Source organism: Pithys albifrons, chromosome 2, assembly GCF_047495875.1.
Source record: "Pithys albifrons albifrons isolate INPA30051 chromosome 2, PitAlb_v1, whole genome shotgun sequence".
Taxonomy (NCBI): domain Eukaryota; kingdom Metazoa; phylum Chordata; class Aves; order Passeriformes; family Thamnophilidae; genus Pithys; species Pithys albifrons.
The window spans coordinates 77,162,333-77,176,962 of NC_092459.1; the positions used below are offsets into that span (position 1 = coordinate 77,162,333).

General features: G+C 38.7%; 1 protein-coding gene across 6 annotated transcripts in view; it reads left to right on the forward strand.

The window, feature by feature from the left end:
• Positions 1 to 5,715: 5,715 nt before the first annotated feature.
• The window catches only part of ACTN2 (actinin alpha 2), a 68,774-nt gene continuing 59,859 nt past the window's right edge, over positions 5,716 to 14,630 (forward strand). For all 6 annotated transcript variants that reach the window (XM_071547996.1, XM_071547993.1, XM_071547994.1 and 3 more), the window contains exon 1: positions 5,716 to 6,100. In XM_071547996.1, the coding sequence (XP_071404097.1) occupies positions 5,966 to 6,100 (135 nt within the window). In that variant the 5' untranslated portion in view covers positions 5,716 to 5,965. The remainder of the gene's footprint in view (positions 6,101 to 14,630) is intronic.

Below are 14,630 nucleotides of genomic sequence, written 5' to 3' on the forward strand. Positions count from 1 at the left end.
TCTGAAAAAATGAATAGAAATATGTCAGAATGTGAGGTTTGGGAGCTCTTCTCATTCATAAAGGTATGACCTTGTGTAGTGCTGCCTGGCAGTTGCCATCCCTAGAGGGTTTGCCCTGCTACATTACATCTTTCAGCACTCACTCTACAGTTTGTCATTGTTACTATGTATCACAGCACTGCCTAGTGATACTGTGGCAGAGACCAGATGTTGAATGTTTCTTGCTGCTGTCTACCTTGAACCCTCTCAGAGAACCGGGACTATTTGCTGTGCAGGATGCAGAGATCCAAGCATGGGCCTACAAAGAATAGGAAGATCCCCTCTGGGATATGAGGGACCCTGAATGCCTGAGCAAGCCTGACATACTAGAATAATGCTAGATATGTCTGGATGCAAGCCACACACAAACATGGAGGTGAAGAGTGTATAGTAGGTAAAGCACACTGTGATCATAGCTGTTGTGTAGGATCGTCAGGGCTTTTATTCAAAGCCTCTGGTCCCAAGAATTTGTGTTCTAGGTGGACATTAAGGATCAAAGGAAGCATTGCTGACACTATTTCAGAGGTGGGAGAGTGCATTACAACGAGTTTTTTTCTCTCAGTGAGAGTAGTCTAACAAGCCAACACATTGCTTTTTGGGAAAATTTTATCTGAATTGACTTGCTCAAGGTTACACAAGGTCATCTTAAGCTGGCATGATCACCCCACGTCTCAGTCCCGTGATTTTCCTTCCGCACAAAGGGTTGGCAAAAGCCAGTGATGTCAGTGCAGTCAGCATTTTCTCCATACCCCTGAAGCCCAAGCTACGCTTTGGTAGTATTTGTCTGTCCCATAAATGTTTCTTGCTACACTTCATCCATGGCTGAATTTCAGGACAGAGTAAGTTGTCTCTATATATAGCTGATGAAACACTTCGGGATCTTCTGACAATGACAGTTGCTACTATGAAGCCAGCAATGCATTTTTTTCAGCTCTTCCCTGAGTTTTATCTTCAAACCTGTAATTTGAAAGAATATACTTTTAAAAAATGATTAGCTACTGCATAGCTAATATCACCATGTATGGGTAGCATGAAGAATTTTCAGTTGAAGTTTGTGCTTCTTGGTGCTAAATGTGGGAGGGCCAATATGCTCAGTGCCCACAGTGCTTCTCCTTAGCTCAGACAAAATCAGAATGTTGGTTCACAGATCTATGCTTCTCTTCTCTGCTCTCTTTCTGTCTTCCTTCTGTACGTGTCCATTTCAGGAATATGTAGCGAGTTTAAAGTTTGTTCATACTACCTTTACATATTGAATTTAATTGCCCTTTTTTTTCCCCCTGAACTTTCTTACACTGAAGAAGGCAGGTTATATTTATTGTATTACCAAAAAAAAAAAAAAACCAACAACAAACCAAAACCAACAACAAACCAAACAAAAGGGTGGTCTCTTGAAATCTAATAAATGATAAATACATTTTATAACAAACCTCACCTTTCTGCTCAGCTTTATTCAGGAAATATATGCATAATTTTTAACAGAATCCAACACTTTGAACCATCTTAAATTATCATTATCTTATTTAAATAATTTAGAATTTTGTTGGGTAAGCTTAAAACCAGTGGATATTTACTGCAAGTAGAAGTACATTTTATGTTCAAGTGACAGGTATGACAGGCTGTGGAAGTAAAAGGGCTTTTGATCTCTTTTTAAAGATTCTGTTAACAGTTCACACAAGAGAATAATCCCTTTGAATTTATTTTCTTTTACCTTTCATTGACTTCTTTCTTGAGAAACCATCCTACTGTACTTTTTCACGAAGAAAGAGACAAACAAAAAGACGATGGTTACTTAAGACTCAATGACTGATTGAGTTCCCGTAAGGTTCTTTATCTTTCTGTGGCCTTTCTGAGACAGTTTTGGCAGATATGAACTATTGTGTTCCTACACAGAAGTGTTACAGCTGGAAGCTAATGGTGATTATTTCCTCATCAGTTGATTTTTTCACTGGTGATTATTAAAGTAGAGAAATCTGGTTCATTTCTTAGTCTATATCTCACTAGGTTCACATAGAGGAATGATCTGGTGAAATGTTGTAGTGTTCAGCATTTTTGAAGTTTTATTAACAAGCTGTGGTTTTATTCTAATTCTAAGATTTTGTGAGAGGAAAGAATAAGAAGTATGTTGAAATATTTAGTCTGAGGAACAGTAAATATACAGAGGAGTGAGTTATTGAGAGAATGATATTTGATGAGTAAATGAATGTTAAATAAAAGCTCTGTGAAACACTTTCTATTTCATTAAAAAAAATGATAAAGATTGACTTTAGTTAGAAAAGGCCTTTGATTCTCAAGGAGCTTATTGCAAAGCATGCCAGGAAGCAATTGTGTGACCTCACAGATCTGCTGCTCCTGCTAGGAAAGGTCTGGCCTGTTTGGTGCTCCTCATGCATGGGAAGTGGTACCTGGTTGCCACAGTGTTCTCCTAGGTTAAAGGCATCGTTCTCCTGGGTAGGTCCTTACTAGCATTTATATTAGCATGAACGACAACTGCACACCTTTTGCCAAATAAAAGATGAAAATAGTTGACCATTCAGCTCTGCCATCTCCATTTCTGATCTCCTGGTGCCACCTTATTTCTTCTAATCTGTGTGGCAATCATGAGTAGTATTTTTGTCTTGCCACACTGTGGACAACCTGTGTCATTTCTACCTCAAATGTACTTGCTGACTCTCCAGTATCTTGCCATGTCAACTTAAAACTCCCTACCATGTGGTTCATTGTGTTTCTTTCTTTTTCTCTGTTGGGGACTTTTGTCCTTTCTTTCCTGCTCAGTTTGCTTGTTTCTGTTTTGTTTTTATTTTCTTTCTCCTTAGGCACACACAGTCTGTTGTGATGTGACTCTGCCAGCTTTAGTGGGGATAGTTCTGATCTACCTCTGATATAGGACTAAGTTGGTTGAAGAAAACTGCTTTATTCAGACTGCTGTGCTGGGCACAGCTTTTTTCTTGTTGAGATGGAAGAGGCATCTCCCTTTCTGCTTCAGGTTTGGTGTCGGAGTTCCATTTTGGCTCTCCTTCCACTATGGATCTCCATTCATATTCTTCTCATTACCATCTGCACAGTTAGTTTATAAAATTAAATTAAAGTAGTAAACAAAATACCAGATACTCCTCCTAAAGCTCCATCTATAAATATCTCCCTTGCCTACTCATGCTCTCTGATTAAAAGGCAGTAAGCAGTTATTTAGAGAACCTAAAACAGGTCAGATTCCTTCAAGAGAGGCAGGTGGGTTTTTGTTTTGTTTTGTTTTGCATGGGGCTATTACATTTAACTTTCTGTTTGGTAGGTAAAAGGTCAAAATGCACACTGAAAAAGTTGGAGCCCCTTATATTTTTGATCCAAAATGGAATAATGTAACCTAGCCTAAATGGATCTTGTAATACTTAACTTTAATCTCTCAGACTAGCAGAGAGATACTATGGTTCTAGCTGTTGGTTCCTTAGAACAATTAAGACGTTTTTGTTTCATTGTCTTTGTTATTGAAGTACTGTTTACCTATGTACCCAGTAAACACGAAAAAATGAACAGTGCTTTTGCAGCAGTGCCTAGCTATGTTTTGAGTAAATCCAGTTATTTTATGAAAAAAATTAATAAACTTCTTCCAGAATTCTAGAAAATTTGGCTAGACTTCCTTGAAATCTAGGCAGGGGTCTGACTCCAGTCCTAATCCACAGTGTGATCGGATATTCTTTGTCACCATAACACCTCAGTTTTTATTTGATAATGCAGGCAACTGGCCTGTGTTAGAGGGTGATGGGCAACAAATAAAATGTGTGGTTTAGCTAGTACTTCCCTGTATGAAGGCATCAGTACCTGTAAGTCTCACCTGCACTGCACAGTGGGGACGGGTATGGTACCATGTCACTTCATCCATGTAAATCCCCAGACAAGGCAGTGCTGAGGAAAGGCACAAAGCTGGTTGCAGTGACTCACCTCTAACGAGGTAGTGCATGAAAGGTCTCAGGTTTCATCCGTGCAGGAGAGCTCTTTGCACAGGGAACAGCTCTGAGGCAGAGCATTACAGATTTATGTGTATACTTCTAGGCCTTCTCTGACTTCTGCATTTCCTTTGGAAATTTCTCCTGCACTCTGCATAGTGTAAAAGAAGAAATAGTTTTACTGACTTCAAAGGCTTAAATTATAATTTAAGTGATTGCAATTGGACTTGTATTGCAAACTACAGGTGACTACCAGGCTATAAAAGTAAACAACACAAATTATACCATCATACCCATATTGTGTACATAGGTGAACTATTTTGTTTTGTAATTGCTATTTGATATTGTCTGAGAGTATCTTAAGAGAATGCTCATCTGCACTTGAACAAAAAGGTCTAGGCATAGTGTTCACCAACACTTGCTTTGTTACATAGATGTCAGTGTAGCAACCTTGAGAATGTTTGCACTGAGCAGGCCAAAGGCATGTGGTTCTGACTTTGCTGCAGATTTGAAATTTCATTTTTAGACTGTTTATCTTACAGTATGTACATCTGTATTTAGAAGTTCAGCTTGCTTTTATTGCATGAAACATTGCAATCCACTTCTCAATTACAGTTTGTAACCTTAGTGCTTCATTGATGAAGTTCTTTTGAGCTGGTGAGTATTCTGCACATGTATGCATGTTCTATATTGCATAGACTTAAGGGCTAGAAGGTGACTTGGCAGAAAGTAGAACTTTAGTTAGCAATATGAAACAGCTGTCTATCTGTAAATTATTCTGCTTATTCACATTTGCCCTAGAGACCTATTGTTCCCTTTACTGAACAGCTTTGCCTTATATCTGACTTTGTCATGCATGGCTTTCAAAAGCTCAGCTTTAGTGAGCATTTTTTTTTCTAAGTGAGGATTGAATTGTATTCTGGGTGGACACTACAAGTGAGGATGACCTTGACTGATGATAGGTGTAGGTATTAATGACAAGCTACATGAAGAACAGAGTAAACTTGCCAATTTCCAGAAGAAATGCTGTTGCCAGGACAACTGAGATGATATGGCATGGGAGATATGGGAACATGCTTGCCAGGATGCTTGATCTCAGTCCCATCCTTTTGGATTTTGCCTTGTGGAAAGCATGGGTAAATGGTTCCTGTCACATGTTTGTGAAGTTACAGTTTCCATAGGCCTATGTATGTGCTTCTTGGTGCTTGCTTTGGTATTTGCAGAGAGTGTTTCCTGGACAAAAATATGTATGTTGCTTTTTTAAGTTGTGCTTCCCTGTTTTTTGTTTAACTTGAGACCTGATCTCCAGTGGAAATCGTTGTATCTTTTGAGTGTCCTTGTCTGTGCAGGCTCCTATGATGCTTAATCTGTAAGTGTGAAGGGACTGAAGGACAGATAGGGACTTCAGACTAATGACAAACTATGCCAAGCTACATTAGCAAATCACAGACAGGTCTTGGTAAGTAGACATACATGTCAGTGCGAGGACAAAAAAGAAAAATAAAAAAAAAAGACCAGTCTGGATGAAGGCAAACAGACAGGCAGACCAGCTGGCAGCGGGAGGCGAGCCCCTCGCTCACCCCTGCGCTCCTGCAGTCCATCCCAGGCTGCCCCGAGCGGGATGAGTTCCCGGCCGAGGGCAGCGCCGCCGCCGCCCGGAGCGCCACGTGACAGCCCGGCGGGGATAATAAGCGGCAGGAATGAGCCGCCCTGGGCTTCTCCGGAGGGTCAGCCGCAGGGACCGACAGCAGCAGCCACAGAGGGAGAGACACAGGGAAGGAGGGCAGGGGAGAGAGGGAAGCAAGGTCACCACCTACCTGAGAGTTTCAGCCTCTGCTCTCAGCGAGAGTCGTCGGTATTCACTCCCTGTCACCTTGGAAAAAGAAAAAAAAAAAGGAAACGGACACTGTTACCTGCACCCATCAGCAAGTAAACTTAACTTAAGTCGTAGCAGAAGCCACAACAGCTGAAGCTGATCCCCCGGTAGCATGAATAGCATGAACCAGATAGAAACAAACATGCAGTACACCTATAACTATGAAGAAGATGAGTACATGACCCAAGAAGAAGAATGGGACAGGGACCTGCTCCTGGACCCAGCATGGGAGAAACAGCAAAGGAAGGTCTGGAAATTATGTGTTTTTCTGTGTGCTTCTGTGTTGAATGATGTCCTTTCTTATTGCCATGCTATGTCTGGAATTGTCAGGGCCATACAGCAAGGGTTTCTAATAAAATGTATTTTACATAGTATAAAATGTATATAATGCATAGTAGCTATGCCATATTTTGTGGATAAAGCATTTACTTTTTTGATTCTTAAGTGAAACCTACGTCAGGTGAAAATAATTCACAAATTAGGAGTTTATTTTTATATTTTACTGGAAATATCTTGTCAGTACCTCTAGATTTATATATTAGTAGTTCAGTAATTTTTAACTTTATTTCCTCAGTCTACTTTTCAGAAAGCAGACTCTAAATTGATGTGTGCACTTGATTGATTTTCAAAACGGGTAAATTGCAATTATAAACAGGGAGATGAATGATGTGGTTCAAAATTGGCAACAGAACTTTGCTATATTTCTGAGAGCAGACTGAGAAATCACTTTTGAAATTGCCATCTTGCAAGTCAGCTCTTCCTAGAATTTACTCTTCATTCTGACTGAATGATCTGACAAGGAAAATATTGCCTAGAAATACATCCATGCTATATTTGGAAAACCGTATTTCATGATTAGGTTCCCACATGCCAATAGACTGTCTGGGGAAAATAAAACAGGTCTATAAACTCCTTGGAATATACTATTGTAGAGGAAATTCTTCTTGCCTTTTAGGTGTAAGAAAACTATTATGCCACCCAGTACTGCCCATGCTCTTTTTCTGAACATGTAGAAATTGTGATCCCATCAATGGTTTGGTACTTTAGTAATATTGGCACTACCTAATTTCAGAACACCGAGTCTTCAACGGCATATGGAAAAGAGAGATGAAATATTATCAAGGATTTGTTACTTTCTAATTTAAAAGGTGATGCTGAAGTCACAGCTGACAGATCTGGGATTAAAAGGTTATCTGCTGGTTACAAGAATGAAAAAAAGGGAGGGGAGAGAGAGACAGTCCTCTGGACAATAAGGTTGAATATGCATTCTGCATGGGGGAGCAGCTCACTTCAAAACTTAGGTAGAAGGGGCCAATTTAGGTCTTATGACAGAGTTTGGCCCACTGTTGCAGTCACAACTTCTATAAAAGCTATACTGTAAAAGTATAGCTATAAAAGTAAGTGCTGTTGGAATTGCTGGGGCCAGTGTTTGCTTTTCCATTAAAATTTGTAGAGTCAATATTTCCCTCTCAAGTTTAGCTTGTTGCCTCCTTCCTTTTGTGAGTTTATCTGGTGTAATTAATTTTCCTACATTCATACCTATTCTGATTCTGCTTTATGAGTATAGTGGGAGAACTTCTGCTTTAACTTGAAGTTCACTTTGCTTGATCGGCCAGCTGCTGCAACTCCTAATCAATAATTAAGTTGTACTCATCAACACTGACATGAGTTTTGACACTTCAGATGGTGAACTATATTTTTGTGTTTGGAAATTATCTTTAGTGATTTGAAACTGTGCAGCTGTGAGTGGTTGTGGTTAGGATTCAATTGCCCAGTATTTTATAGAATGCTGTTAAAAAAAAATACATAAAGGGATTACTAGATAGCTAGCATTCTAATGCAGTTTTCCTTCCATGCAGATAAATAATCAAAAGTAAGGAGAATTTGGACTAGGTAAACTTTCTTATGTTTACAGTAAGTCTCTTAACTTTTACAGAAAAGCAGGGAGTACTACATTGAAAATTTTATGTTTCTAGTCCTCTGAGCAGACAGCTCTTCATCAGAAAGTCAGTTTTCAATATTAATAAATTAAAGCAGACTCTACTTTACTTCCACAGAGTAAAAAAAGTGTAGTTTTGCTACTTTTTCTTGCCAGTTTCCACAGTTGATTTTTAATATTAACATGATACTATATTTAAATAAAATGTAGGAGAGGGGATCCTTTTTTCTTGTCTTAGAAAGGAGTCTAAAATATTATTAGATGAAAAGTAAGTACTTGCATGATAAAGGGTCTGATAAACTTTGCAAAATTTCAAGGCTTCTATCTTTACCTAGTTGCAGAAAGTGCTTTCTTAATTTTCTTATTTATTAGGAGAAGATTGCAGGTACATGGGCACAGATCTTTGTTCTAACAAGTAATATAATACTGAAAAGTGATCTCAGTGGAGCCTTGGCAGTTGGCAACATATATTTTCTATTAGACAGTCTTGGAACAAACCAAAAATAAATGCCATTGTTTCTATTGTGGGCTGCCCTCTCCAGACTTGCCATTTCAGTGATATGCCTGGTATGAAATCTGTCAACAGATGCTGGTAACACATGATGACATCCATAGGATTACAATGGATGTGACGCCTAATTATAACCATGGTTCATAGAGTATTATGGTCTGCTGTAATCCAGGTTCCTTGGTGGTTGCAGATGTCCAAAAAATATTAAGTGTACTATAGGAAAGAAAGACGAGTTGTAGTTTAGCTTAATCTCTGACTGTGAACAACAATTCAAATGCTTTAATTGAGGTAACATTTAGCCTGTGTCAACTCAGTACATCAAGGAAATATGACAATTCAACCATTTGCTGCATTAGTCGCTCTTGGCAAAAACTTAGTCACTGGGCATTTCAAGCAACATCTTCAAAGACTAAATAGCAAAAAAAAAGTATTTTGGATGGACATAGTGTCTATAGTAGAAAATAATTAGAGAACTGTGGCCTTGGTGTCTTTTGAACCTGTAGAGAGGTACCATGAGATTGGAAACTTCTGAAGTCTGCTCCTTGACCCATACACTTGCACTGCCCACATGCACTTAAACAGTGAAAGATCCAGTACAGTGACCCCTTGTTTCTTCAGTACTACAAATAAATCAAAATAGTATTGAAAATACTTTTGGGAAAGTGTGTCCAGAAGGGGTGGGATTCCCTTCTTCATTCTGCCCTGTAACCCTAGACAAGGTCAGCACACCTCAGACCTCGGTTTTCCCACTGATAGAAAGAGGACAGCAGTGATAATTGTAGGAACTGGTAGAAGTGGTGTGTTCTGTGGTTTGTCAGACTAGAGATCAGCTGTCTTCTGGTCCCTATCCTACTGGACTGCAGTGTACATAAAAATCATGCTAGCTTGTAGTAGAAGACTTAAAATAGTATTTCCCTTTTTTCCATAATAAATACATTTCTTAAGCTTCCGAAAGAACTTCAACAAACTCCACAAACATTTTAGTTTTGACTACCCTGTATGTTAATATAACTAAAAGGTACCTAGGGAAATGCAGTGTCCCTTAGCTTAGGAAACCAAGCACAGCAGGGCTACTCAAAATGTGCACATAGTGTATTTTTGCAATATGTTTGATCTGCCAACTCTTCTTAATGAGGCCCATGTTAAACAGCACTCTCTCTTGTTTGTAACTTTTGCTATAAATACTTATAGGAGTGAGAGTGCTTTTTAAAACTTTGACAAGAAATGTGGTTTGTTAGCTTTCCAAGGAAAGTTCTGAAACAAGTGTGATTCCCTTCTTCAGGATAGTTGTATTGTAAGACACTAAACTGGCTTCACATATTTAATATGTGCCTGCTGCAGTCATTCCAGCATGTCTGATGCTGTTGCAGTAACACACGCAAGGAAAGAACTGGAACATGTTCCTTGCCTTACTGAAATTCTTAGAGATGGATGATCCTATTCCAACTTGCTGTATGGTCCTAGTACCACTGCTTTGTTAATGCAGAAGGGTTTTACTGTAGGTGTCAATGCAATTTCTGACCATTTTGATGTTTTTGTACACTGGAGTAGAATAAAGAAGAAGATTTAGAATATTTATTTACCTTGATATTGCCCTCTTTCTGATTGCAAACCTTCTTGATGACACTGGACACTGTGCATGAGTGAGGACTTTGGAAAAGATTCTTAAGGAAAGAAGCTGTGTCTTTCCAGTCTGCAGCAGTGCATATCAGATTACATTTTCAGTGTGACCTATAAGGATTTATCTGCATTACCTCCTTTGGCTGGTAATACAACTCCTGTTGTCCTCACAAGTGAAAAAAAAATGGATTTAGAAGACACATATATAGCAATTATTTGGAAGAGGCTATCAGGACTATGAATTATGGATAACATCCTTATTTTCTAGTGTAGCTGCAACTGCATTAAGTTCAGCAGATCTGAGAGGTTCATTGCAACCTGAAAGAGAAATTGACCTTGCATTCAGTCTGACTTCAGGATCTATAAATAGAGTTAGAGTCAGTGTCCCAGATTTACTCTGAAGTTTGCCTGGTGTTCTGTGGATGGAATCTAAACTGATTTCTTATCAGAAACCTCTTCCTGTAAGAATTCTACTGGTGTGTGACAAGGCAGACATAGTGGAATGAAACAGCTTCCTTCTTCAATGGAGGAGGGAAATAACCAATCCTGACTGAATAAAAAAGAAATGTAAGGCAGAAAAAGATTGGCAGGAGAGGCTGGATGCCACCAGCAAAATTCAGTACTTTAGAACCACATCTCACAGATTTACAGGCTCCAGATTGAAGTAATTGTTGTAGAGAATATAGCAACATCTACAAGGTGGAGAGGGCATTCCAGCCTAGGTACTCCTCTCTTACTGAGTTTATATGGAAATAAATTTTTTGCTTGTTTGTTTAAACCATGCAAAATTCTTTCCTTGAATAATGAGCCTTGGGATTAGGTTCCATGGCACACACAGAAATGATCCACCACTAGAGGGTTTTTAATGAGGTGACACTTTTTACCCACTTGGAATACCAGTGGGATTGTTGAGAAGGCAGACAGATTCCCCTCTGCAAGTGAGCAACATGACAGAGTCTGGATGTGAATGTAGGAGGTGTGGGGGAAGAAAAAGGTACACTCCCTTTTAAGAGAGTATGAGCATTCTCATTACTTATTCCTAGTACTTACCTGTTAACTGTTGGGTATTTCTTATAAAGATGAAGGTCCTAAGTTGAGTAGCTTTAGGACTAGTTTCAGGAGGGAATTTAATATGCCAGGAAGAAAATCATCCAGAGTCAAAAGCAGAATGATAATGGGAATACAATGTGCTATGGTAACATGTGCTATATCATGTGATGAGTCCTACAGTGCAATTCTCTCCCACTCTTACCTTTTATGCAGGTGATCACAATGATGTAGGTGTCTTGGAAATTCTGTTGGTTGAAATGCAGGATTTTTCTATTAGTAATAATAATTAAAAAAAGCAAACAAGTTCACCTTTTAAAAACTTCTTTTCCCCAAGCATTCAGTAAGGACTTGGCTGCCTTCTGTAGAACAACAATGTCTTGCCAAATGATGCCAGCCACTATAATGCAGAGTGCACCTTTATGAAACATGAAGTTTCATAAACTCCAAAGCCAAATGCTTGTCCTCCAGGTGCATCAAGAATTTTCTTTTTACACAGTGGATACTGAAAGTTCTAGTATTCAGAACACACATAGGGCATCTCTTGTTTTCTTTTAAATCCTGAGTTCTTTTTAAGTGACAATCTCAGTGGTAGATAGCCCTGTATAAGGTCCAGAACTTGGTAGTCAGTGGATGAACTTAATTTTTTTCTTCCTGTAACAGCATGTCTTGATTTTCCAGTAAATACTGTAACTGTCCCAAGTATTAGATACTGATGCAACAGAAGGCCATGGATTTGCAGTTCTTGTCCTATGAAGAGTTGCCATGAGGGCAGAAGGAGTCTCTGTAGAAATATGGCATGTGTTTATGGCTTGTTCTGTACAATTGGCCTCTTAGAGATTAGTACTTGTTAAAATAGTAACATGTTAAATTCCTCTTGCTGATGTTACTTGCATGGAATGGTGCTTGAGAGGAGCGTGCTGAAAGGATAGCGGAATGATCATATTTTGTCAGTGTGCTTCATATTTTGTCTTGGAAGCTGTCAGTTTTATCTGCAGGCCCGAATACTGTGTTGCTGGTATATGAAGGAAAATTCAAGGGAAATTATTATGAAAGCCACTTTACTAGAAATTATTACATAGGTAGTTTGTTTTAATGGGAAGTTTTTCTTTACCAATACTGAGTGTGAGAAATTGCTCAGTATTATGTTTCTATTTAAACTCAAACAGACCTCTCAATGTGATCTGTTCCAGGCTCTGTATGCTTTTGTTAAGTGTTGTCAAATTGATAATTCCTGCATCACAATTCAGCTGTAAATTCTGTTAATTGATTAATTAACAGAACTGTATGGGAAGCAAAGGCTACCTCCAACCTTCACTCATAGATACACACCACAGTCTCCCCATAAATTCATATAGCATAATGCCTGTCTGCAGATATGCTGATCCAATTAGTAAGACAATAAGGATTGAAAGAAAGTATGGATCTAAGTGGGTTTCCATAAGCTGCAACCAAGGTGATTAAGAGCTAAAGAAAAGCTGTGTATTAAGCAGTGGATTTGGCTATAATCTCTTGTGGGTGGTATGTCTGCATCTTGCCTGAATCTCTGTTTGGGTCACTGGAGTGCTGAAGACAGAGGCATGGAAGGTGTTTGTTTGAAAGACCTCTGAGGGTTTTCAGCCCTGTGACTGTAGTAAATAAGGAATCCACACTGACAAAGTTGGTATTGCTGTGCAAGCAAAAGCAGGGCTGAGGTATGTTCTGTAAAGTAATGAATCTCGGTAACAAAATGTCATGATTATGCCATCAATTTCCAAATCAAAGTAAAACAGCTCTGCAAGATGAATTTTGACTGCTTTTTGCAATAACACAAATGGGGTAACATAACTCACAATGTTTCACCATAGCTCTTCCATCCTCTTACAAGTAAGACAAAAGGGGTTTCATCATGGTGATTGTAGAATCAAGTATCAAATGCCTACCATGAATTTATCACTCTTGCATAAATTCTGATCTCTTTAATGATTTTGAGTTTAGCTAATATTTTCTTTATTGCACTGTACAGTTCTGAATTAACTTCAGTGAGACTGAGCATCAGGTTGTGAATGGTGAATACTATATAGATATTGGTAGTATTTTAGGTTGTACTGCAGATCCTGCTTATGGAAGAATGTGTTGGATTTGTAGCTGGAATGCAGGTGGACATGATGCAGGAAGATATATGTCAGTGAAATCGAATTAGATGGGAATTTGTGCTGCTTAGCTTTGTCCCAAATTAAAAAAGTCCCTCCTGTGTGTTACTTTATATCCTTGCAAGCAAACAAATAGAAAAATGCTTATGGCAAAGTTGAGTTGGTTTGGATGGCTTCTAAGCCATAATTGTTGGGATAAGCAATTTGTAACTGATGGGGTATTCCTTTACTCTGAGCAGTGAAAAGTTGCTGACTTGTGAGTCAATATGTCTTTTATGGCTATGCATTCTTTACTGTAAGCTGATAACAGAAGGAGAATATATTCAAAATGAGCACTTCATTTTTTCCTTAATTAAATTTCTTTCCTAGTAGTTTGGGGTGGTTTTCATGTCTTCAATGTTTGAAGAACATAATTTCATGAAATGCTGTGAGAAGGATGTGTGACTTTTTTTTATATCACTGGATTTGTTGGTTTTAAATATGCCTCAGGTTGAGGTACTTGATGCATAAAGGTTATCATAACTAAACAGGTCCTACATAATGCTCTATTTATACATAAAATTTGGCATGTATTTAAAGACAGCAGATACATCATTTAACCAGCAAACATAATATTATGATCACCCTCAGTGCCTGTTTCTGTAGAAAGTCTGTAGTAGCCCTTCATGCTGGCTGTACAAGTTAACACTTCAGTGCAGATGAAGACAGCATGGTCCTTGTAATCGTCAAACTGCTGGCGTGAAGGACTTACAGGTCAGGTGTTGCTGCTTTGCAGGAGCAGAGCATCTGCAAAGACAGAGGCAAAAGACTTTGAAATGCAATGATCTTTTTTGAAAGCATCCTGCTTGAAATGGTAGCTTGTAGAAATATACTTCATGCTTTTGAAGGCTTGTCCAGAAGGAAGCAGGTGACAGTTGTCTGGCTGATTTTTATTTAGTTTCTATATTTAGACCTAAAATTTTTGTGTGTGCACACAAGTGAGAAAAGAAATCCTAAATTTGTCCTAAGTGTAAGAATGAGCGCTGTTGTTCCTATGTCTGGTCCCAGTTTTCTCTGCTTTGAATTGTAAGGAGATATTGCTTTGTCCATGTCTTTATCTCCAAAACAGTGTAATACCTGTGCTGCTGGTTTTACAGATGGAAGTGCAAAGCATTTACTGCACTTGATATGAGTAAGATTTTCCCATTTATTTCAAATGTGTCCTCCCAACTCCTCTTAACTGCCAGAATTCCTTCAACTTGAAACCTGATGTTTGTTCTTATTGCTCTTCAAAAACTTGTAAGTTAAGGAAGACCATCCATCCATTACTTTGATAACTTGCAGAACCTAATTTAGAGCAGATGGCTTCTAATCTTAACCACCCCCAGAAATGCCTCGCTCAGCCCCACTACCATAGCAGGAGTCTGTGGAGGGTGGCTGCCCTCATCTAAAATTAGCATCTGTAATTATTCCTTAAGCATCTAAGGAAACACTCATATTTTTTATAGGTGTTGAACACCCAGGCATTTCCACTGACGTCAGAAGGAAC